The 25,119-nt window shown below is 38.9% G+C and overlaps 1 protein-coding gene across 4 annotated transcripts in view; it reads left to right on the top strand.

The window, feature by feature from the left end:
• SEMA6A (semaphorin 6A) overlaps positions 1-21,173 on the top strand; it is a 177,859-nt gene extending 156,686 nt beyond the window's left edge. For all 4 annotated transcript variants that reach the window (XM_020967352.2, XM_020967355.2, XM_020967356.2 and 1 more), the window contains one exon: positions 17,970-21,173. In XM_020967352.2, the coding sequence (XP_020823011.1) occupies positions 17,970-19,162 (1,193 nt within the window). In that variant the 3' untranslated portion in view covers positions 19,163-21,173. The remainder of the gene's footprint in view (positions 1-17,969) is intronic.
• Positions 21,174-25,119: the final 3,946 nt, after the last annotated feature.

The raw sequence follows: 25,119 nt of genomic DNA on the forward strand, positions 1-25,119 counted from the left end.
TTTCTTAACTTTGTATATAAGTAAAGCCTTGAGAGCTTAGAAGGTGCCCAGAATACATACCACTCAGTAGAAAGAGAGAAATAAGAGAAAGGAAAGAGATGGGGGTAGAGGCAGAGAAAGAGAGGCAGAGACAGAATGTTCTATGTTCTCACAGAAATACATGGGAATGCAGATGAGAAACAGGAACTGTGGAAGTAACTGTGGCATGTACTGTTCACTGGTTCATCTATTCCAAAGACCATGAAGTATCTATATTCACACTAAGTGTTTATATTTTTCACCACCCAAACTAAGGAAATATCCGAAAGTAAACCAGTTAACTTGAAATGCATCTTGGGCATATGGAAGTCTATTTCAGAAGCTGCTGGGCACATAAGCTACTTCAGAAGCCCAATTGAAAGTAATGTGATGGTCTGCCATCATTATTTAACATAAATTGAGCCCCTACAATCAATCAATCAACAAGAATTTACAAAGCTCTCTTTATGTGTCAGGCACAGTGCTAGGTCCTAGGGATAATAAAGAAAAGCCCAAAACAATCCCTTCCCTCAAGGAACTTACATTCTAATAAGGGAGACAATGTGTACACAAGATACACAAATAAACAAAATACATATGCAGCAGATACAAGGTAACGCTTAGAAAGGAAGGCACCACAACTACAAATCAATATACGAGCCGCCATTCCTGTGGAGAATAACTTTTAATGGAAGACTTTCTCAATGTCTCTTAGTTCTATAGCCTTCCCTCCATAAATTATTTCCTATTTATCATATGTAATATATATATGTATATAAAACTTGTTTGTACATGTTTGTTTGCTTTTCTCCTCCATTAGATCGTGAGTTCCTTGAAGTCAGAGGCTGTCTTTTGCCTCTTTTAGAATCTCCATTGCTTAGTACAGTGTTTGGAACATAGTAAGAGCTTAATAGGTCCTTAATGACTGATTAAGGGAAATTTTAATTATTCTGTCTCAGCTAGTTTTAAATTTCTCTTTCTAAAAAGTAGTCCTTCCCTTCCACATATTACATTGTCTCACAAAAATAAAACAGAAATTATGAACCATACTTAAAATAACTGGGGTTGAGAATAGTTGAACATTGATGACATTTTATTAGTGTGGAAGAAACTTCCTATCCTTTTAGACATTTCAAAGCATGCAGCTTCTAGTCACAGTCTCTCATTCTTCATAAATAATAAATTCTACAGAACATAAGCATCTCTCATTTGTTAGACAATAATTACATACTAAGTACTGATGGGGTTTGCTCACTAGAACTTGGTATGTAATACATGTAAAATTTCCAAATATACTTTCATGTATTTATATGTAGCTTAGTGGCATAGTGGATAGCATACTGGACTTGGAATCAGGAAAGCCTGAGTTCAAATGTGGTCTCTGATGCATACTAGCTGTGTGACTCTGGGCAAGTCATTTAACCTCTGCCTTAGTTTCTTCAGCTGTAAAATTGGGGGGGGGGAGTGTAATAATAGCACCTTGTGAGGATCCAGTGAAATGATATTTGTGAAGTGCTTTGCAAACCTTAAAGTGCTATGTAAATGCTAGCTATTATTAAAGAGATCAGTAAAAATTTCACATAACTTAAAAATGTTTTCTACTAACACCAGGAATTTAGACTCAATTTAACAGGTATTTTTTTTTCTATGTGCAAGCACTTGTCTGCTAGATTATGATTGATAGGTCATGAGTTCTTGAGTGTTTTTCAATTTTCCTTCCTACTTTATTCTGCTCTTCAGCCAGGGATGGATAGACATTTTGGCGAGCAAGAGAACAATTCCTTAATGTTACAGTGGAGTTCCCTTTTAGGGGACTGACCCTAATAATGGAACCAGTTGCATCAATGGTAAAATCACTTTCTACACATATACAGTATTCTGTCCTTGATGGTTGACCCCTCCTTTTCAGCAGTGCAAACCTAGGAAATGAATGAAAACTATGAAACTAAACACTTGTCAAGTTTGGTAGTCATGAAGAAGTAAAAATAATTCCTTATTTTCCAATACCAAAGAACCTGAAGAAAGACCAAAGATACTTTGACATCAGCTCTAGAATCTGGAAAATCAAACTGGTTTTGTTAGAGATATGTAATTTGGACCAATTTTTTATTTCACTGATAATTAGAACCCCTAATTTCTTTCATTGTCAGTTATGAGGAATTGGTGGGTTATTATTTATAAAAATCAAATGTAAATTCCCAAGTGTTTTAAAAGCAAATAAGGCAGGTAATGTGATATGTACTAGAGAGCTGGCCTCAGAGTCAGGAATACCTGGGTCCAAGTCACTCTGTGACATATACTGGCTATGTGACCTTGGGCAAATCATTTAACTTTTCAGTGTCCCAGGGAACTCTCTATGATTACATTGGAGCAGCATGGTACAATAAAGTGTGCTAGATTGGGGCTCAGAGGTACTTTTCAAGTTGCTGACCTCTTATTTAAGATCACTGTCTAAAACTTTGTTCTTTGTTTTAAACTTTGAATTTAAAACTTTAAAAATTTAAACTTTAAACTTTGAATTCTTTGTTTTAAAATCTTGTTTTTCCCTGTGGTGTGGTAAAATCCATTTCCACACAATTGGACAGAGAAAACATATGTCAGTGGATAGAGAGTTGGCCTCCAAACCAGGAAGACCTGAATTCAAATCTTACCTCTCACCCATATTGATTGTGTGATCCCAGGCAAATCATCAACCCCACAGTGCTTTAGGAAAATCTCTTCACTCTATGTCGTTGATCTGCATTGGTAGTATCAAGATGGCATGGCTAGAGAATCTCATGAGAAAATTTGGCAACAAAATCACAGGTCCAATCCTTCTCTCAAACCTCTACTAATACCCTGGAATTTTACTATATAATATGACCTATTAAAGCATGGCATTTATTATAGCATGAGATAATATTTGTAAGATCAAATGAGATACTTGTAAGGTGCTTAGCACAGTGCCTTGCACATAGTAGGTGTGATATAAATGCTAGCTATTATTATTGACATGGGCCCAACATGGACTGTATTCAAAGCAATCGAGTTGCCAGAAGTTCTCAAAAATCTCATGAGAGTATCCTTGTGCTGTGGACCCCAAAGACTTTATTATATAGGAAGATTAACTAGGCAATGATACAGTTGCTCTGAAAAAGACCAGTTTACCAGAGCTTGTTTTTTCCTTGATTTTGTAGAGGGAAAAAAATATGCAGCTCTGAAAATAACCCAAACAAAGAATTAGCTAGATTTTATAATTTTCTAAGTAAACCTATTTCCTGGTCCTGTAGTTTTTAACTCCATATGAAACCTCAGAGGAAGAAGATGAGACCAGGAAGTTGGAAAATAGAAATGCTTTGTCTGGTTTCAGAATCAACTTAGATGTTGGGTTTCTAGTCCCGTTTGTAGTGATATATCAAAGGGAAGAAAAAAATAAACATGAATACTCTTCCAAAGCTGTACAAATCTGAAATAATCATTCCCAGCATGAGACCTTGTATGAACAGAGTTCTTACAACTGGAATCACGGATAGTGACCAACCTGGCAGTCCATTGTGTGGTTTGTAGAACCATACAGTGACTTAGAACCAAGGGACAAGTCACTTTATATTTTTGGGTATCAAGTTACTCTTCTTCAAAGTACTATTGGGAAACAAGGTGGGGCAGTGGATAAAGCACTGGGCTTGGAATCAGGAAAAGTCTTCTTCCTGAGTTCAAATCCAGCCTCAGACACTTACTAGCTGTGTGACCCTGTGCAAGTCACTTAACCCTATTTGCCCCAATTTCCTCATCTGTCAAATGAGCTGGAGAGGGAAATGGCAAACAAACCATTATCTTTGCCAAGAAAATTCCAAATGGACTCATGAAGAGTCAGACATGACTGAAATGACTCAACAACAAAGTATTAAAAACTTGCATTTCTTTGGCATGTTAAGGGCTCCTCACAACAACCCCATGAAGTAGGCAATGTAAGAATTAATCCAATTTTACGGTTGACATTCAGAGAGGGAGAACTGACCTGCCAGTGGTCACAGAATTGACAAGGGTCAAAGCCGTATTTAAATCCAGATCTTCTGACTTCCAGGGTAGGGTTGTGGACGTGCCTGGTTGTTTGTTGTTTCCTTCACGACACCAGAGAGGCCCCTGCGATTGTGTCCAACTCTAATGTTCTATGATTCTGTGACTGAGCTAAAAATAGGGAGGGAGGAAAACCATGACATGTAAGAATCAACTGAAGAAACTAAAGATGTGTGGTCTGGAGAACAAAAGGTGTAAGAGGAATACGATAGGTGTCTTAAAGTAGTTGAAGGATTATCAGGGGGAAAGTGGAAGGTGGGGGGTTTTGCTTGTTCTTTGTGGTCCCAAAGAAAAAAAGTATGGAGCCATAGGTGGAAGTTAAAGAGGTAGATTTGGGTTCAATACATGGGAAACTCTCCTGACAACCAGAAATGCTTAAAAATGAAACAGATGGCCTTGGAAAGTAGTGAGTTTCTTATCACTAGTGATTTTTTAAATGAGGGCTGGATGACCACTTGTCAAGGATATTGTAGAGGGGATTAGATTGTTCTTCCTGACCTCAGGGGTTACTCCCAAATCTGAGCCATCCATCCATAATGGGCTTATGGCACTGGCATTGGTAATATAAATCAGCCAACAAAAAGTTCGTGTGTTCAAGGAGGGAAAAACAACAACACAATATTTTTACTTAAGTGAATTTTATACACACATCCCATCTTCTTCCTACTCTGTAAATGGTATCACAGCACAAAATATACCTATTTCAGAGGTGGTAGCACTTAGCACAATGCCCCCAGTACATGGTACAGTGCCTGGCATTGTAGTAGACACTTAATAAATGTTTAGTGATTGATTGATTGGCAGAACTTAAGGTGAGCTCATCTGTGGTCAGGCTACAATAAGCACCATTTTAATAAATGAACTTTTAAATAGCTACAGAGCTCAGGACACTGATGTAGATTATAGGCTTTCCTGCCATAGGCAAATTCAATCATAGTAAACTTTGCACAGAATGGGTACCACCAGCCCCCCAAATGCAGACCTTTAACCCCAACAACAGCAACAACAAAAAGAGATACCCTTCATCTTTCATTTATAAAAATAAGCTCTATTTCCATGTCTGATGGTGTTTCAGTTTACTTTTTGACCATCTGGTTCACATTATGCTGTGAGACAATAAAAAGTCTGTTTCCTGAAGTGATAACCACAGAGAGCTCCCATTTCACATTCAGTGTGGTCATCCTGATTGGCCTGGGTGTGGCTTTGAGGACATTAAAATTGTCTCTAGTTAAGAATTCTTCCTGCTTTTTAAAATGAGGGATTTGGGGGCTTGGGGATTTTTTTTTGCATGTTATAAATATTATAACTAGCACTAGTGTAGAAATGGAAATGCTTTTGCAAAATGATTGGCTTGCTTATTCTTGCTGCCTTGCTGGACTGTATGCCTGACATTTTATGGCAATAAGATTTTCAAACAAGAATAATTGGTTTGCTAGATTCCATTCACCCAAGTTGTCATGAGGATTTCGAGGGAAATTGCAGTCTTGTCTTGCTATAAAGCAGAGTTGAGAGTCTATTTTTAGGGGATCTTACTCTAGGGTTTTTCTTGATGGCTTGCCATCTTTCTGAGCACTCAGGGCCAAGACAAACCAAATCTACTTTTGGATAGGGGAGGATTTTCACCCTTTTTGCATATGCATATTTTTCAAAAGGACACAGAGACGGTTTTGTTGTCTTTGTGGTCACTGGGTCTGCTTTACACAGATGCCTATTAATCACTTCACTATGGAGACAGACACATTCATCATATCACACCAACTTGGAAACAAGCAATCTAGTGAATTGATAGTAAAGAGAAAAGGAATTCTGGCTTAACTATAACAAGTTATTCTCCTTTTAGTGCTTTTCATGATAAAGAGGTAGAAAGGACTTTTTAAGTTTTTCTTTGGAACTTAGGTCAGTTTGGGGGATTTTATCAAATTAATCAGTGCCTTTCAGCTGTCTCTTTAAAATGGAAGGGAAGAGTAGAATTAAATGATGGAGAGGTGAAAATATTCAGGCAATCTAGTCATACTTTGGGTATGATGGTATTACAACTGTTTCAGCGTCTAGGCTTTGCATGCTAAAGAACAACTTGAAAAACCGAGTGGAGAGACTGGGACAGATATAAGAGATGTTATGAAGATGACATCAAAAAGACTTAGCAATTGATTGGCTATGTAGAGTGAGGCAGAATAAGGAGTATAGAAATGACTCCACTGTTGCAAATCTGTGTAGAGAATTTCAGTGCCCTTGACAAATATAGGGAAGTCTAGAAGAAATGTTTGAGGGAAAAAAACAATGGATTATCTTTTGGACATACTGATTTTTTTGAAGCCTATAGGGCATGCAATGTAAATTGTCAAAAGTGTATTTAGTGGTGTGAGACGGGCTCTTGGGAGAGAAACCAGGGCTATATATATAGATCAGGAAGTCATCTGCAGTGAGAAGATAACTGACCCCATCCATGGGAGCTGGTGAGATCACTGAGAGAAAGAGTGTGGAGAGAGAGAGAAAGAAGAGGAAAGGAGAGGAGAAGAGAAGAGAAGCAGAACAGGTATTATGAGCCATCAGTGGAAACTGAGAAGAAGCAATTGGAGAGGTAAAAGAATAACCAAGTGAGAGCAATTATCTAACCATTCCATCTTTCTGTCACCTGCAAGTTTGGCAAACGTGTGGTCAATGCCTCTGTCTAGCTAATCGATAAAAGTGTTATACAACACAAGGCAAAGCAGGATACTCAGGGCACTCCCCTAAAGACCACCTGTGATGCAATCAATTTCAAGCCCATACAATTCAGTGATTACAGAGTCCATATTTCTTCATTTTTATACAAGATTGTGAGCTGCTTTTTATATTTTGCTAAAAATTCCAGTAGATTTAACATTCCCTTTACCTACTAGTTTAATAACCCTGACAAAAAAATAAAATAAAGTTAGTCTGGAATGATCTATTCTTAATGAAGTCATTTTAATATTTTAAATCATTGCCTTCTTTCTAGATGTTCACTAAGCATTGTTTTAATGGTCAGTAGGATATGGGATAATATGGAGATCATTTGAACTTAGCATTGGAGTGGAGAAGGTGCTTTTGATAAATAGTCTTACATTTTTTTCTGGTGAATTATGAGGCAAGGTCATCTGCTAAGAAGGTAGGGAGAAGTAATGGTATAACTAGTTTGAGAAAAGAGGCAGTTTGGAATAGTTGCTGTATGATAAATTGTCAGTCAGGGCAGAGTAAAATGATGGTTTGCAGATGTTAAGGTCCATTTGAGATTGGATAACATAAATTTGTGATGGAATCAGTCAATACAGTTGCATGATTTCTTCCATCAATATTCAGCAGAAGGAAATGGAGAAAGCATATGTTAGGAATAATACATGTCAGATTTTAAAATGGGATGACTGGTGCTAGGACAATGGATCTAGGGACTCAAGAGTCAAGAGCAGTGTAAAGGTGAAACTGGTTAAGTAAAGGGTTAACTTCAAGAGTGGAAAAACTAGTTCAGAGTAAGAGTAATGGTGTAGTAAAGCAGAGAAAGGCAGAGAAACTGGAAATTATGATGAAGACAAAGAATAGGCTTAAGATCAGTGTATCATAAAGAGATCCAGAAAGACAAGAGATTCTGGTCAGATAGAGAAATTTCAGAATTGTGTCTTAGGGAAGTAAAATATGTATGGTTACTCAGGGGTATAATTGTTCTTCCATATAGCTGAGTATAGTATAGTGGGCAGAGGACTAGATTTGGAATCAGAAAGACCTGAAGTTGTATCCTACCTCGGATACTTAACTAACTGTATGACACTGAGTAAATCATTTATCCTCTCTGATTCTCAGTTTCCTTACCTGTAAAATGGGCTTGGTGACCTCTAAGTTTCCTCCTTCCAGTTCTAAGTCTGTGACCCAGTGTAGCTGAAAATCATAAGAACTGGGAAGGTTGATGGACTTAGAAACAAGTTTTTTGAGACATAAATATGTAAGTCAAAATTGCCAAGTATAGGGCAGGAGTTGGGGTGGAAGGAGAAGAAGACTATGAGCTAGATATTGAGCTAATTGAGAAAGGAAGGAGACTGATCTAAGGGTTAGTATAAAATAGCCATCAGGATATGAAAAGGGCAATATTTCTTCATGGAGTGAACCTCAGAGGAGGAAAGGGTGGTGGGGAAGGGTCAAAAAGGAGTATCAGCACTAGAGGGTGGCCAGAGATGGGCTGACTTCAAGGGAGAGCCAGGTTTCTGTGTTTGCAAGAATATGGAAGAAGCATCACAGCATAACCCATGATTATCTTGGATTACAGAAAATCACATACTGAAGAAAAAAGTTCTGCTGGGAAATGGAATTCTTTGGTCTGCCAGTCATAACTGACTGAGAATGAATTAAGTCTTAAACAGAAAATGTTGGGATTTTTTTCCTCCTTTGCACTGGTTGTGGAGGAGGTAACCTACAAGAAGCTGGGGGTGGGGTGAGGATGGGGAAGGTGTGAGTGAGAAGTCTGCTTGAGATTTTTAGAACTGAGTGCTGGAGGTATAAAGTGAGGAGTTTTGTTTGTGTTTTATTGGTAATTGTGGTATGAGTCAAGAGATTGTGGGGTGGAGGGAGAGAAAAATCTAAGAAAGATGGATGGATAAGAGAAAGGAAAAAGAGAAAGAGAATCAGAGGAAGAGAGAAAAGAGACATAGACAAAGAGATAAAGAAAGACAGAGACAGAGAGAAAACATGAAGGCAGTAGTCTTGACAGGATCCCAAGAAACTTAGTTCTCTCAAGTAGATCTGGTAAACGGTGATGACTTCTTGAATTTGTTTATACTTTTTGTCATAGTAGATGTCATTCCAGATTTAATCGACTAATGAATAAGCATTTATTAATAAGTTCTTACTATATGCCAGAAACTGTGCTGAGCTCTGGAATACAAAGAAAAGGTAAAAATATGCACTTATATTCTAATGTGAGGGAAATGATATGTATGGAATGATGTATAAATAAGGTATGTGTGTGTATGTGTATGTGTGTATAGAGCATACCTTAGCATAAAAGGCACTAGTAATGGAGGGACGGCGATTTGGGGAGAAGACCCAGAAAGGCCACCTTCAAAAACTAAACTCTGTCTTAAAACCAAGTGTTCTTTTTTATTATTAAATTGTATTTTAATTTATGGAAGAAAACAAGCTTTTCCATAACATAGTACAATAAAAAAGATGATTGCACATGAAATTGCAAATCTGTTATGCAGAGTTTGTTATTCCTTTCAAATATACAAAAATCAGATTTAAACAAATGGAGAGATGTTAATTGTTCATAGGTAAGCAAAGCCAAGTATTCTAAGAGGCAGAGGTCAGGAGGAAGATCATTTCAAGAATGGGATACAGTCAGTGCAAAGCATGGAGAGCAGATAATGAAGTATCGTGGCGTTTAATAGGCTAATATGCTTAGACTGTGAAGCGTATGTAGATGTGAGAAGAATGGAAAGGAACTGAGTTATAAAAGGTTTTAAATGTCAAGAACAGGAATTTGTATTTCTTCCAAAAAGTAATAGTGAACCGTTGTAGTTTACTTTACTAAGTATGGGATAACATGGTAAGACCTACACTTTAGGAAAACCACTTTGACAGCCATGTGGATGATAGAGACTTGAAGCAGAGAGTCTAATTGGAAGGCTGCTGCAATATTTTAGGTGAGAAGTGATGGGTGCCTGAACTAGAGTGGTGAGTACAGAAAAGGAGGCAAATGAGAGAGATACAATGGAGAAAGAAATGATAAGATTTGGTAACTAGATGTATATGTGAAGTGAGTGAAAGTTGAGAATGACACCAAGGTTGGAAATATGGGTGCCTGGGAAGATAGTAGTGCCCTTGACAGTAATGAGGAATTTCAGAAGAGGGGGTAGGTTTTGGGGAGAAGATAATGAGTTCTGTTTGGAACATATTAAATTTGAGATGTCTAGGGGATATCCAGTTGAAAATATCCAGTGCACAGTTGGTGACGCTGGCCTGGAACTCAGGAGACAGACTAGGACTAGATCTACAGACCTGGAGAGAGATGATAATTGAAACTATGGGAGCCACCGAGGTCATCAAGTGAGATAGTATAGAAAGAAAAGAACGCCTAGGACAAAGCCTTTGGAAGAGCTGCAAAAAAGAGGGCATCACCATGGCTAGAAAAGTAAGAGATAAAGATAAAGGGAGAGAGGTTCTGACCTTCCATTGAATGAGAAAAAGTCTTGCTGATATTTTCCTTTTTAAATAAATAAGTAGGAATCTAATTAGTATTTGTTGGTTAATTGATTAATCTAATGATACAGGGCTATTTAGGAGAATGAATGCTGGATTTGGCATAGATTTGGAGTAGATAATGGTGGCAAATCCCAGCTCTTCCATTTAGGATTTGTGTGGCCTTAGGCAATTAGCAAAACATCTCTGAGTCTCAGCCTCCTCAACTGTAAAGTAGAGAGGTGGGGGCAGGGGTGGGGGGTGGGGTATTGGACTACAGACTTCTAAGGTCCCTTCCTGCTCTAAATATGTGATCCCATGATTTGTGACCCCCAAATGCTTAAATAAATTACTTAATTTATTTTAAAGTAAATTTACATTTATTATTAAAGTTAATTATAATTAAATTTAAATGAAAATATGATCTCTTAGAATGTGGGGGTCCAATTGCTATTGTAAGATTAAGAATTCTATGCTAAAAAAGGAACATGATTGAAGTGAACAGGTTCAAGTATCAGTCTACTGCCTGAAAAATCTCTAGATTTAAGATGGAGCATCAGGAGATTACATTCTTAATTGGTCCCCTCCCCCCCAAAAAATCACTGAATTATTGCATACTCCAATTTCTACAATTGAAATAGGAAGAACAACCCTTTGCTACCTCAGGGCATGGTGTAAACCACTGGTAGCTAACAAATTAATGCAAAATACTTTTTTTAAGAGGGAAAGAATTAACAACACCCCATTTTCACGTAGTGAAAATAGCAACCTTGGAAGATTGCATTCCAGGTCACTGAAGCAGAGTAGCAGACCCTCATATAGTCTACCTTCTCAGCGGCTCCAATAAGGCAGATACAGTGATGAAAGAACAAAGACTACAACATTCTGATAGTAATTGTACATTGTTCATTAATTGTGCATTGTGACACTGTACATTAATATTTGCAGAGCACTTTACACGTTATCTGTTTTGATCCTCACAACAGCCTTGGGAGTTAGGTGTTATTATCATCCCCATCTTTACAGATGAGACTGAGAAAGGATAAGTGACTTATCCAAGATCACACACCTAGTAAGTGTCTGATTCAGAATTTGAATTCAGGTCTTACTGACTCCAAGTCCAGTCTAAGCACGGTGCCTGCCACTTAGAAGCCTCTAACGTCTTTTTTCCCCCTTAAATTTGTTATTTTACTTTCAGATGTGCACTCTCTACCTTCCACCTCCTCCCCTACCCCCAATTGAGAAAGCAGGAAAATCAAAACCCTTGTTACAAACATGTACAATCAAGCTAAATATATTCTCATATTATCAATGTCCAAAAAAAAAAGTATGAACTTGTACCCTTAAGTCCATCACCTCACTCTCAGGAGATGCTGCCTCTAGCTTCTTGAAGACTTGAAGTGTTGAAGACTTGTCTACGTTAGTAAATTAGGGTCATTAGCCACAACAATTAGAAAAAGGACTGTCTGTGTAAGTTCAAGGAGTTTTTAAATGAAAAAGAGACTTGAATTTCTCCTGCCCATTTCATTTTCTACATTTGGTAACAAATGCCTCTCCAAATAAGATAGTTAGGCAGCTAGGTGGCACAGTGGATACAGTGCTGGGCCTGGAGTCAGGAATACCTGAGTCCAAATCCAGCCTCAGACATTTACTAGCTGTAGGACTCTGGGCAAGTCACTTGACTTCTGTTTGCCTCAGTTTCCTCATCTGTAAAAATGAGGATAATAACAGCATCTACCTTCCAGAATTGTGAGGATAAAATGAGATAATAATTGCAAAGTGTTTAGCATAATGCCTGGCACATACTAAGTGCTACATAAATGTTAATTATTATGATTCATGAAGCATCCTCACTAGAGAGGAAAAAAAGAGAAAACACACACAAGACTTACGTGTCTAAAGAGATCTCCTAGTGTATATTCTTTACCACCAACTGGAGATAGGAGGGGGTGCTGTGGTCCTCCAACTCTGCATCAAAATTAAGTTGATGATATGGTAAGTCTTCCAGAGTTGGTGTCTCAGGTTTGCCTTCTGTAGATGAAAAGTCCCATCTCAGACATAGTGAAGATGTTTCCTCCTTTTGGAGAGTTCCAGGATGATGACCAGTAGGGAACTACCTGTTAACTAGCTTTGCTCCCAGATTCCTATGTTGCGATCTTTGAATAAGAATTGGGTGAGGAGTTTGAGAATATGGAATTGGAATGGTTCCTCATTTATTTCAGGGGGTTGTGGAGGATCCTGTCTGTAATGCCAGGCACTATGGGGCAATTTGGGACCAGATGGACACTTATCTATGAAAATATAATTGGAGAAATGGGGAAACTTAAGTTGGTTTCAGAGTTGGAAGCAAAAGAAATCAACATAATTAAAACTACACAACTGGCATGGCTTTGGTTTATTCTTTCTAGAGTATCAAAGGCCTTATGGTGGTGTTTTTACATTTTCCCCTTAAGATTCTACATACAAATACTAACTAATACACAAAGATCTTAACAAGGAGAGAAGGGCCTCAAATAATAATATAGCTATGTGTAAATGTGTGTACGGGCAGCTAGATGGCATAGTGGATAGAGTGCCTAGCCTGGAGTCAGGAAGACTCATCTTCCTGAGTTCAAATGTGGCCTCAGACACTTATTTGCTGTGTGAACCTAGGCACTTAACCCCATTTGCCTCAGTTTCTTTGTGTATAAAATGAGCTGGAGAAGGAACTGGCAAACCACTCTAGCATCTTTGCCAAGAAAACCCCATGAAGAGTCGGACATGACTGAAATGACTGAACACATCATCATCAAATTGTGTGGGTTTGTATCTATTCTAGCAAGAAATAGTAATTCACTTAGATTCCCAAGATCCAGTTCTTAACCCTGTGTCTGCGGCATAGATTTCTGAATTGAATGGGGAAAATTTACATTTTTGTTTTCACAACTGAAATTCAACATTTCTATCAATTATGAATATAGGCAATAAAACATTATTCCAAGAAGGGGACCATATGCCTCATCAGTTTGCCAAAGGGGGGTCTATGACACAAAAATGGCTACGAATCAATGCCCTAGAGGAAGGATGGCACTCAGAACTATAAGACTGCAAGAAGTAAACACATTTTTATACATATCAGAGCCACAACAAAGTGAAGTTGGTTGAGCCCTTGGAGTTAGGAAGACCTGGTTTAAATCCCTCCTCCTTCCCTTAATAACAGTGTAACCCTATTGGAATCGCTTTCCTTTTCTGGGCCTTGGATTCTTTATCTTACAAATGAAGAGATTATACTTGATGGCTTCTAAAGGCCCCTTCTAGCTCTAAAGCCCATGATCCTTTTCATCTTGAGACTGGGTCATAGAAACCACAAACCAGACACTGGGAAACGAATTGCATTAAAACTTGAGTGTCCATCTTGTTAACACATTGAGACTTTCTCAGACAATTTTTTTCCTCATTGAATCAGGCCTAGCTAGTAATTTGCATGCAGATGGTCCGTTTTAGGGTCACATAAGCCCAAATGAATTATTTAAGGATCAATTTCTTATCTCTTTTTAAGCATCTGGTCTTAGAGTCTTTGAGTAACTACTAAGAGTATTTGTCGATTTTTAAAAATTTGCACCAAAGATAAGGTCAATATTAAAGTGTTTATTGTGCAGTTAAAGAATAATTCTTTTTGCTACATTTAGAACCAGTTACAGGCATTCTAAAGATAGCCCACTTAATTTAGAAATCCATTTCAAAATTTCTACACAAGTGGTATATACTACAAATATAATACCCACTGTGACCAGTTCTTCCTATCTTCTGGTAATATTGCCATCAGTATTGTCAGGGAATCTTACTTGGATGACTTAGAATTGGTATCTTTTGCTAAATATTTCATTTTTTGTTGATTGTATTATTATATTTTCATGCCTTAATGGATTTGTTATCTCAGTGAGGGAGGGGGAGAGAGAAGAGGGGCACACTTTCTAGCACTGAAGATCCTTCCATGCCTTGTATTCTTGCCCACCTCTTGTTGCTGTCATCCCATAGATCCACTCAAAATGTTGAAGGTCTGCCTCTAGGTCTTTTGACATTGCTTAGGTATTAGTATGGAACTTGAGCTGTTCATCTCTTTGTGTGTCCAGCTTAATTGCCTTTCTGACCAACCCGTGAAAAAGTATATCAGTGTATATACTAGAAAATATAGCATTCCTGGTATGCTCTGAGTAGATAATTCTATGGTTCAGATAGGCCTGTACTCACCAAGACATGTGTCTCAGATATCCTCGTCTCAGCATCTATTCAACCTCATTTTGGCAGGACAGGGTATGAAACTGAGAAGCATAGACCTGTCACCAACATGCGTTCAATCTTTACACTCCCCATTGGAGCTACTAGGAAATGATCAAGTATGGGACAGCTGTGATTCTAGCCCCAAGTTTGCTAATAACCATCAACCTATTTCTCCTTTACTGTACTTTCTCCAACTTTTCATAATGGCCAACCTAGCCCAGTCTCAGAAACTGTCAGGGGTGGGGAACCTGCAGCCTTGAGGCCACATGTGGCCTTCTAGGTCCTTAAGTACAGCCTTTTGACTGAGTCCAAGTTTTACAGAACAAATCCTTTTATTAAGGGGATTCTTTCTATGAAGTATGGATTCAGTCAAAGGACTGCAATTGAGAACCTAGAGGTGGCCTGGAGGCAGCAGGTTTCCCACCCCGCTTTAGACCTGTCAGGAAAGAATTAGGAGATAAAAGGAAAGTTTGGAAACTGTATAGGGAATTTGCTCTCCTTAACTTCTATTTTAAAAGACCCACTTTTGACTCACCTCCACCCCCAAGTCAACCAGTGAATGAAATGGATTTCAATCTGTTGTAATTCATACCGTGCTCCTTTTAAGTAGAAACATCTCTTACAATGTAAAATACAAGATTGAGTTTGTTTTAGAGTAAAATAATATTTAAGATTTGCAAAAATGCTTTACAAATATTATCTTATTTTATCCTCACAATCAACTTGGGAGTTATACCCTGTTCTTATCCCTATTTTACAGATAAGGAAACTGAGACAGACAAAAGTTAAGTGATTTGACTTGGGCCACACAGCCAGTAAATGTCTGAGACCAGATTTGAACTCAAGTCTTCCTGACTTGAAGTCCAGTGCTATATCCACTGGACCACTTAGGTGTGAAAGTATAGTTTACTTTTGTTATCTAGCTATGTTAGATGCTGAGAAAAGTAGGTTCCTATAATGTTTTTGTTGTTCAGTCATTTTTCAGTAATGTCCAACTCTTTGCAACCTTATTTGAGGTTTTCTTGGCAAAGATACTGGAGTGGTTTGCCATTTCCTTCTCCCTTTCATTTTACAGATGGGGAAACTGAGGCAAACAGGGTTAAGTGACTTGCCCAGGGTCACACAGCTAGGAAGTGTCTGAGGCTGGATTTGAAATCAGGAAAATTAGTCTTCCTGACTCCAGGCCCCATACATTGTCCACTGTGCCACATAGCTGTCCTTCTGCAAACGTACTTGGCTGAAAAAGTAATCACTGTTCACTGACAGTTCTTTCAGCGAAACTATCAGGTCATTGCAAAATTGAAAAATAACTGTTCTTTGCCACTGCATATTTTTAGTACCCTAACAACCTATAGATAGCACTGGGAAAAAATCAGAGATGCTGTTTTTGTATGACAGCAAAAATATACAAATTTGAAACCATTACATACATTAGCTCAGTTTGTGATGCCTAAGTTTTAAAATATATTTCAGTGTAAGATGCCCTACTGTTTGAAGACCGCCACAACATAAAAGGTGTGAGTTATAGCTGAAGTCTCCTACTGTTACTGTTTTTCAATCTCTACCCTTATAAGTCTATGAAGATAATCTGGAAGTTTTTATTAAAAACATTACATTTGGAAATCATTCCATTTTTCAACCTTACCGTGCTTTGTGAGGGAGATCTTGTGGTGGTTGTCCTTCATTCTCAAGGACGTGTGTTTAGATGCCGGATCCTTGGTTCTCAAGAGCTCATCTTGCTTTCGCTATTTATTCCTTACTTGAATCATAGTATGTTGTCAAAGGACAATCATTTCCACAGCAACCAACAGTGAGAGGAGGGAGATTGGATAAAGGATGGAGAAAGAACAAATGAACTTTTAAGCATCAAGCTTATGCATCTCTTACCTTTCTTTTCAATAATCAAAATATTTCAACAGAAAAATCTGTGATATCCCTAAGCTTTTTCTTTGGAAAGATGTAGATTTTTTTTTCCCCTGAGACCTTTTCTGTGGCACCAGTAGTTTATCAGTAAAAATTCAATGTTTTATGGATTTGGGGGGGGGAAATAGGATTATATCTACATACATATAGGTTTAGGTATAAATATTAATATATGTATGTAATCCTAATTGGTGTCACTGTTATCTGCTAGTAAAATTTAGGAAATATATTCTAGAAAGATTTAATTTAGTAGATGAAAGATGTGTCTCCAGAGGCCCTTGAAGGTACATTTTCTATCTTGCTATTTCTTCCAGAATAGGAACCATGTTTACATTTCCTCAGAGCATGTTAATGCCTTTAATGCATTCGTGTTCCCTGGCTCTCCAGACATATGAATTGAGGCCTTTGGGATTTTTTTTTTTAACTACAGCATCAGGCACTTGTGATCTGACGATTGTGCCACTTGTTCACTTAGTTTTAAAAAGGAAAAGCCTTTTTCTGTTTGATTTTGATCCACATCTGCCAGCTTGGTGCCTGATTAAGCAGGAACTAGGAAAGTAACTTTCTTTAGAAATGCAGCATCTTGGTTAATGCTGTGTAAGATTATTGACTAGTGTAGTCACATATTTTTTATTAAATTGAAGAGATTAACTCCAACAAAGAAACTCACTGGGACAGCAGGCTTTACAAACAGTAATGGGACCTGACGCCTCTCCAGGCTCACTGCTAAATGCCACAAAATGATCTTCTTGCTGCAGTTTCTTCCAGATGTATTAAGGAAAAAGCCTCACTCAAATAATCAGTAGAGTTTCCTGTCTAGCATTAAGAGTGTATGTAGTATTTTTTTATTTTAAATAAAAAAATTAAATTGGCATTGCCACTTGAAATCTGTGGACATTTGCTTTTTACTTTCCAGTATTTTTTGGTTCACAGCTCCCTTTCCTTCTCACGGTTACCTAGGATGTTAATAGAGCCTCCCCTCCTGATGGGCACTAAATGTGTGACCCTAGCTTTTAGGTTTGTCAGTGACAATGACCAAAAAGATCTAGGCAGAAAGCTTGACGTACTGTGGGATTTGTGTATTGAAGGATTGCCATCTCTCCTCAAAGGCTTCCCATTTCTGGAGTTACCATGATTATTTGAGAGAGAGAGAGAGAGAGAGAGAGAGAGAGAGAGAACAAGAGAAGGGCACAAAGAAGAAATAAGGGAGATGGGGGGAAAGGGGAGAAATGAAATTTAGAGATTAAAATATGGCACTGCCCCGAATGAAGGAGCGGGTGAGATCCTGAAACGTACTTTTCACAACAAAAGCAAGACATCAAACCAAGTTTATTTGTTACTTAACGAGAGGTGTTGTAAGGACTAATTAACTACTGTTTTGTAAGACCTTGCTTTGAAGATGAGACAGAAGTAGCTGTTGGTTAATTATTACTGTTATTATTTACTAGGCTAAATGTTAAGTTTTGTGAAAAGAAACTGGTCAGTATATTTCCTTTCCATAATGCCTTGTCCAATGTTTGTTGCAGGTGTGATACGGGAAAGTTATCTCAAAGGCCATGATCAGCTTGTTCCAGTCACTCTCTTGGCCATCGCAGTCATCCTGGCTTTTGTCATGGGGGCCGTCTTCTCAGGCATCATCGTCTATTGCATTTGTGATCATCGTCGCAAGGATGTGTCAGTCACACAGAGGAAGGAGAAAGAGCTGACGCACTCACGCCGGGGTTCCATGAGCAGTGTGACCAAGCTCAGCGGCCTCTTTGGGGACACACAGTCTAAGGACCCTAAGCCAGAAGCCATCCTCACCCCCCTGATGCACAATGGCAAACTTGCCACCCCCAGCAATACGGCCAAGATCCTCATCAAGGCTGACCAGCACCACTTAGACCTGGCAGCTCTGCCTACTCCAGAGTCTACCCCAACTCTGCAACAGAAACGGAAACCCAGTCGAGGGAGCCGGGAGTGGGAGAGGAATCAAAACCTCATTAATGCCTGTACCAAGGACATGGCCCCAATGTCCTCACCTGTGATTCCCACTGAACTTCCCCTCCGGGCTTCCCCAAGCCACATCCCCAGTGTTGTGGTCCTGCCCATCACTCAGCAGGGCTATCAGCATGAGTACGTGGACCAGCCGAAAATGAGTGACGTGACACAGATGTCCCTGGAAGACCAGGCAGCTACCCTTGAGTACAAGACCATCAAGGAACATCTTAGCAGCAAGAGCCCCAACCACGGGGTAAATCTGGTCGAGAACCTGGATAGCCTGCCTCCAAAGGTGCCCCAGAGGGAGGCCTCTCTGGGGCCCCCAGGGTCCTCGCTGTCTCAGAATGGCCTGGGCAAACGACTGGAAATGCATCCCTCCTCCTACGGTGTGGACTATAAAAGGAGCTATCCTACAAACTCTCTAACAAGGAGTCACCAAGCAGCCACCCTCAAAAGAAACAATACTAACTCTTCTAATTCCTCCCACCTTTCTAGAAATCAGAGCTTTGGCAGGGGAGACAACCCACCCCCTGCCCCTCAGAGGGTGGACTCCATACAGGTGCATGGTGCCCCACCCACCCAGGCAGTGACTGTTTCAAGGCAACCCAGCCTCAATCCATACAACTCACTGACACGGTCGGGGCTGAAGCGCACACCTTCACTAAAACCAGATGTACCTCCCAAACCTTCTTTTGCCCCCCTTTCCACATCCATGAAACCTAATGACGCATGTACATAATCCCAGTGGCAGGGGGACAGGTGGTAAACCAACAGTGAAGCGAAATTGGCCCCTCTCAGCCAATGTTCTAAACTGCCTCATCAGTTCCAATCTTATAAAGAAGGCTGCAGTGTCGCTGAGGACACAGTCCTTTCCTTTGGGATAAAGTGGAATACTTTCTAAAATTGGGCCATGTGTTTCGATGAAGGTTTACAACCACAGGACTCACCCCTCATCCTCCCCTGCCCTTTCCATTTGATAACAGCTCTGACTCACAAAAAAGACTTAACATCACAAACATGAGCCAAAAGCACATACACACACACACACACACACACACACACACAGGTGAACAGTGACTTCGACATTTCGCCCATGACTGCATTGGACATTGCTAGACTGGCCAAGAATTCTGTCCTTTGCAACAGAAATCCATAAAAAGAAATGAAAGGAAAAAAAAAGATAAAAAAAGTAAAGAATTCATTGATAAATCTAACTCAGACTTTAACAATGGCAGACGTTTACTATGTGCAGATACTGTGAAATGCCCATCAGTGTTACAGCCTCCTGTTCGTTGCCATGTTGGGCTACTATGTCATAGATTTCTGCTACTCTTCTCTTTTAATGAATAACGTGACCGTTAACGCAAATAACTCCTATTATTTATTGTTCACCTTTTCTTTTCTTAAAGAAATGACTTTTTTCACATATCCTAAGAACAGCTCTTCAGAAAGCCCATTGAAAGTTATACGATTTAACATGAATCCCATTAACTGGAGTAATTAAGTTCACTTTATTTTTCCAATAAATTCACTGAGTAAATAAGTTGGAGCTTGAATTCTAAACTTTTTGTTTGGACTGTCTGATCTTAGCTAAAAGGAAAAGAAAATTAAGATGGGAATATTTATTTAAATCCATCAGTTACTTTTCTGGCTGGGTCTCTGACCTGTGACGTGCACACACACACAAAAGAAAGAGAAAATGAAATGCCCCTAGATCTAAAGCAACTACAAGAAACTTTTAGAATGCACATAAGTGCAACACTGCAGCTAACAAGGCTGTGTCAATCGATAATACTTTCTATGAAGGCACCAGCTTGTGATGTGCCCTCTCGTTTCACCTTGCATGTGAGATGGCAAATGAAATACACAAATGGTGTAAACTCATTAATATGCTGGCTGTTACCATGCATAAATTAATGGTTTGATCACACGGGTTTTTTCGTGGGATTACATCTGTGAATAGCCTGTTTTCTTCCACATGTAAATTTGTGCCTTACACCCTCAGTTGTGTATACTTGTGAGCTATAGTATGTTCAACTTTTTTTCCCCTTTTGGAAAAAAAAAATCAGATATTTATTTTCCTCCCTAAGACCCTCTAGAAAATTGAAGTCAAGAAGTTTTGAAGAAGAATGTCATGGTTATCATAATAATTTCACATCCCTTGAGAAACTAGGGCAGTACCACACCCTCTAATTCAAATTACCTTTCTAGTTGTGCCAATTCAAACCGCCCTTAGGCTGTGCTGCCAGCATGGACCCAGTGTTGTGGGTGGCATTACCCTTTCTTCCTGCACATCTCCTTCTTCCCCCTTATATTTTCATATCATTTCAATATGGTGATATTCTCAGCCAGCAGAGAAGAAACTAAAGTAATCATCATCATTTCTGGCATGTGCACACTTGGGCATTTGGGCTGATGCCTGAGAGGAGTCCCCAGTCATTTGCCCAGTGAACACACGCAATGTACACAATGAAATGAGGTGGAAATTCATTTGGGCAGGCTGGTCCCTGCTGTGATTGATAAATAACCTGGAGTACAAGGCCAACCACAATGGATGATGCAAAAGCCTTTTGAGGCAATGGATTTTTTTTATTTACTTTTTTGTTTCCTTGTGGGTTTTTTTTAAGGGGGGCGGGGGTTGTGTGTCAGTTTCTTTCTCAGTTTTCATTTGTCCATGCACACAGGTTTTTTTGTTTAATATGTCAATAAAAATGAAAAAAAAACTGTGTCTACATACTGTAGAAAGTGAACATTATTGTTGTATTGGGTTTTTTTGTTTGTTTGTTTACATTTAAATCAGATGAACAGTATGTTTAGAAGATTCTTCTAGGTTCTGTCCCCCTCCTCCTTTTTAAACCTAGTTTGTTCTGCAGGTGTTTTGTTTTGTTTTGTACTTTTTGAAAGACATGAACCATTTTGAGTCATCTAGAATATAGGTGATATTTAGAGAATCTGAGCGGTCTGGAGACCTAAGTGTGTAGCAAGGGTGAGTGCATGTCCTTCCATTCCATAATTCTTATCACATCTTTTTTTTTTAATGGACTAACTGTTCAGATTCTGTGGTCCACACTTCTTGAAGTCACGAACTCTGTTCCCTAAGCAGGAATTGTGATTTTTCTTTAAAGATGTAGATACTAAAAGGTGAAGACAAGGAGGGGAGGAAGGAAGGAATTTTACCTTGCAACCTTCTCCCAAGAGCTTGGCAGTAGAGAAAACCAGAGGTAATGCAATACTTATGGCTGTCCCTTAGCAAACCAGACCAAAAAGATTGCTGCATCTGCCACAGTGGAGAGCTCTCTACTTGGTAATGTACATCAGATCGATCACTAGGTTGACCCTGAAATGTCCATTTGTATTCAATGGGTCTTCTTCCCTTACCTCTTTTTCTCTTTTTTTTTCTTTTTCTCCCTGCTATGTGTAGGGAGGAGGGTCCATAAACCTAAGTGTGCCTTTCCTTTTTCCACCCTTGCTGTACACTGGTAGGTGCAACAGACTCAGACTCCTATTTGTTGTAAAGTTGTAAAAAAAATATTGTGATGTCACCAATTTTCCTTCCACCTCCACATCCTCTAACATCTGATTCACAACTTAATGTATGTTAAAGAAAAAAAGAAAGAAAAAGAAAAAAAAGAGAAAAGACAAAAAAAAAGGCAAGGAAAAAGTTCTTTATTACATGAAAGTAATAAACAAAATCCAGAGTGTTCTACCTTACCTTTTGTGCCAGATGCTTTCTTTGAATAATTTTTCTCCCCTTCTCTTCCTCTCCTTGTTCCCAAGGCCTGAATAGCCATGTGCTATTATATTGTTTTGCATTAACCACCAAAATTGATGCTCACAGTCAGAAACCAGATTTTAACATCATGTTCTGGTGGTGGTAATAATGATAATGCATTTTATGATTTTTCAAAACACTTTACATATGTTATTTACTTCAGTACAGCAGCCTTGTGAGACAGTCAACAACTAGCTTGGTCAGGCACTATGCTAAGTATGTTACTAAGTGTGGACATTTGGCAGATGAGGAAATTGAGGCTGAGAAAGGCTAAGTGACTTGCCCAAGGTCACACAGCTAGTGTCTGATGCAGGATTTAAATTCAGATCTTCTTGACTCCATATCCAGTGTTCTCCAGATTCTCAGACATTTAGCTGCCCTCTGTTTTCTACGTTCTCTTTTTATAGGCTTGCTCATCAGCAAACATTTATGTTAGGCCTGATAGGTTGAGAGGTCAAGACACTATTGCACAAATGTAACTTCAGCTCCTTTTTACATATTAATAAGGCTGAGGCTGTCATTTTCTCCTCCTTGTTACCATTTATCTGTATAACACAGAGGACTTGTTTTGAGGCACACTGAGATTCAGCATTCAAGTTTTGTTTTGCATGACACCTTAAACTAGTACAAATCATTTTATTTTTCTCCCTTCTGGGTATTCAGAAATGGGGCAATGGACTTTTAAAATGGCTACTCCTACATTTTAAATTAAATCTTTTTTGTTTGGTTTGAGACATCATTTTATTAGTGTAGGTAATTTCTAGTAAGGAAATCCTCTCTAACAATGCACATCAGTAATTGTTCTACAACTTATAATTATAGAGAGTTGTTTGGGGGTGCTAAGAAGTTAAGTGGCTTGCCCAGTCACCCATTTATTCCCCCAATCTGCTCTTACACTCAGAGTTCAGGTCCACTGAAAGGGAAAACCAAACCTCCCCCACATATTTTTATATATGTCAGAGATTGATCTTGAACTCAGTGCTTTCTGAAGCTAAGACTTTAACCTCTAGACTATGGTGGCTCTTAATCTTACCCTACATTTTTATTATGATTTTTTTTTTAAATGGACAAATCAGAGCTCAGGAAAACTCCCATGCTATCAAATATTTTAGGCCTAAATCCTGCAGCATAATTGTTATTCTAGCCTGGAATGTCTTTTAGGAAGTAGTTTCCTATTGTGCCCATGTGGTCTGGGAAGCTGGAGAAGACAGCACCAAAGTCATTTTCAAATTCTTTAGAAAACACACGTGAATCACACCTGTTCTCACTAATGCTCTTACCAGAACAGGACAATGCACTTGAATACAAAAAGGGTGTTCAAATTCTTTTCAAAGGGACAATGACTGGAGCCAAAGTGAATGGGTAGCATCTCAAGTGTTAAAACACTTTCCACAACTCAGGTTTTACTTCATGTCTGTCAGATTATCAACGAAGCCAAACAGAAAAACGACAGTTGCTAGAGGGGCTGCATGTGAGGACAGGCACATTAATGCACTCTTGGTGAAACTTTGAAGTGGTTCAATCAAAAATGTGTTTAGCTTTTGGTAACACATTGTAGAAAGGAAGCTAAAGCTTATGATGAGAGTGACCAGGATAGCACTTGAAACCATGCCATGGAAAGATAGTGTGAAGGAGAGAGAGATGGAAGAAGAGGAGATAAATATTGAAAGGGCTGTTGGAACTAGATTTATTGTGCTTCACCTCAAGGGCCAGAACCAGGACTAGGGTTTATAGGAGAAAGTTAAAAGGAGATGGATTTCAATTCTATATGAGAAAAAAGAAATGACCCTCAGATCTGTCCTAGGGTCCTATGGGGTGGCTGCCTCAGGTTTTTAAATGGGGGCTATGTGACAATTTGTTAAAGTTGTGGTAGACAGAAGGTTTCTGCTTCAGGTATGTGTCGATCTAGACAACCTCTGAGATCCCTTCTTGAACTCTGAAATTCTAGGAAACACCACATTCCTTAGAAACCATTCTGGCCTAGTACTGTCTTCACTCAATCTAATTCCAGGTCCTCTATCTATATGTGTGTCTATACTCACCTCATCTCTAACATGGTCTCTCTGGTCTTCCGGTTCTAACAGTCCTTAATGGATTATTTCAAATTTTGAAAACCTAACAAATGAACATACGAAGTCATTCATGTACTTCCTCAATGTTCTCCAGCAAGATAGACCCATTTGGACAGGTTTGAGTTGCATTTGTCCGTAATCTGATATATATGATTCTGACAGTCTTTATTTAAGTCAGCTTTGTGCTAAGGTCTGGGGAAGAGAGGACACAGTCAGAACAGGTGCAGCCTATATTTTAACCCTTACTCCTGGAATTCCCTAGGCTGAGTCTTGAGACACACTGCCTTTAATTTATCCATCCCCAATCCCAACCACCCTTAAGAGGGCATAAAGACTTTTTGTTCAATTTTTGGCACAACTCCCCATTAATTATTCCAAAATATGGGGCAGGTTAGATATTTCATTCATTTTAATGTAAGTGCCAGGTTCTGGTCCGTTGCCTGTGGACAACATCCCCTATGTATACTTCTACACACACACACACACACACACACACACACACACACACACCCCTACCCCTACCCCACCTCCTTATTTACTCACTTTTGGGCAGATAAAAACTATTCTTATTGTTTCAAATCCCAATTAGGCAGAAGCCAAACAAAATACCCCAGAACCTCAGGGCCTATAGACAAAAGCTGTTTTCAGAAAGGAATTCAGACATTTCATTAGCAATTGAACTAAAAGTGTCAGAAGGCACCTACAATTTCAGACACCAGTACATTTTTCTCAAGAGAAAAACAAGGGAGAAATAAAAAAAAAGTACTTCGGTAACAAAATAACACGATTAAGAGAATAATCCTCTTTCTGGCTGAGCCTAGTGACAGCTGGGGGCTGGGATTTAGTAACCCA

This window comes from Phascolarctos cinereus, unplaced genomic scaffold, assembly GCF_003287225.1.
Source record: "Phascolarctos cinereus isolate Bilbo 61053 unplaced genomic scaffold, phaCin_HiC Scaffold_4;HRSCAF=312, whole genome shotgun sequence".
NCBI classification, from domain to species: domain Eukaryota; kingdom Metazoa; phylum Chordata; class Mammalia; order Diprotodontia; family Phascolarctidae; genus Phascolarctos; species Phascolarctos cinereus.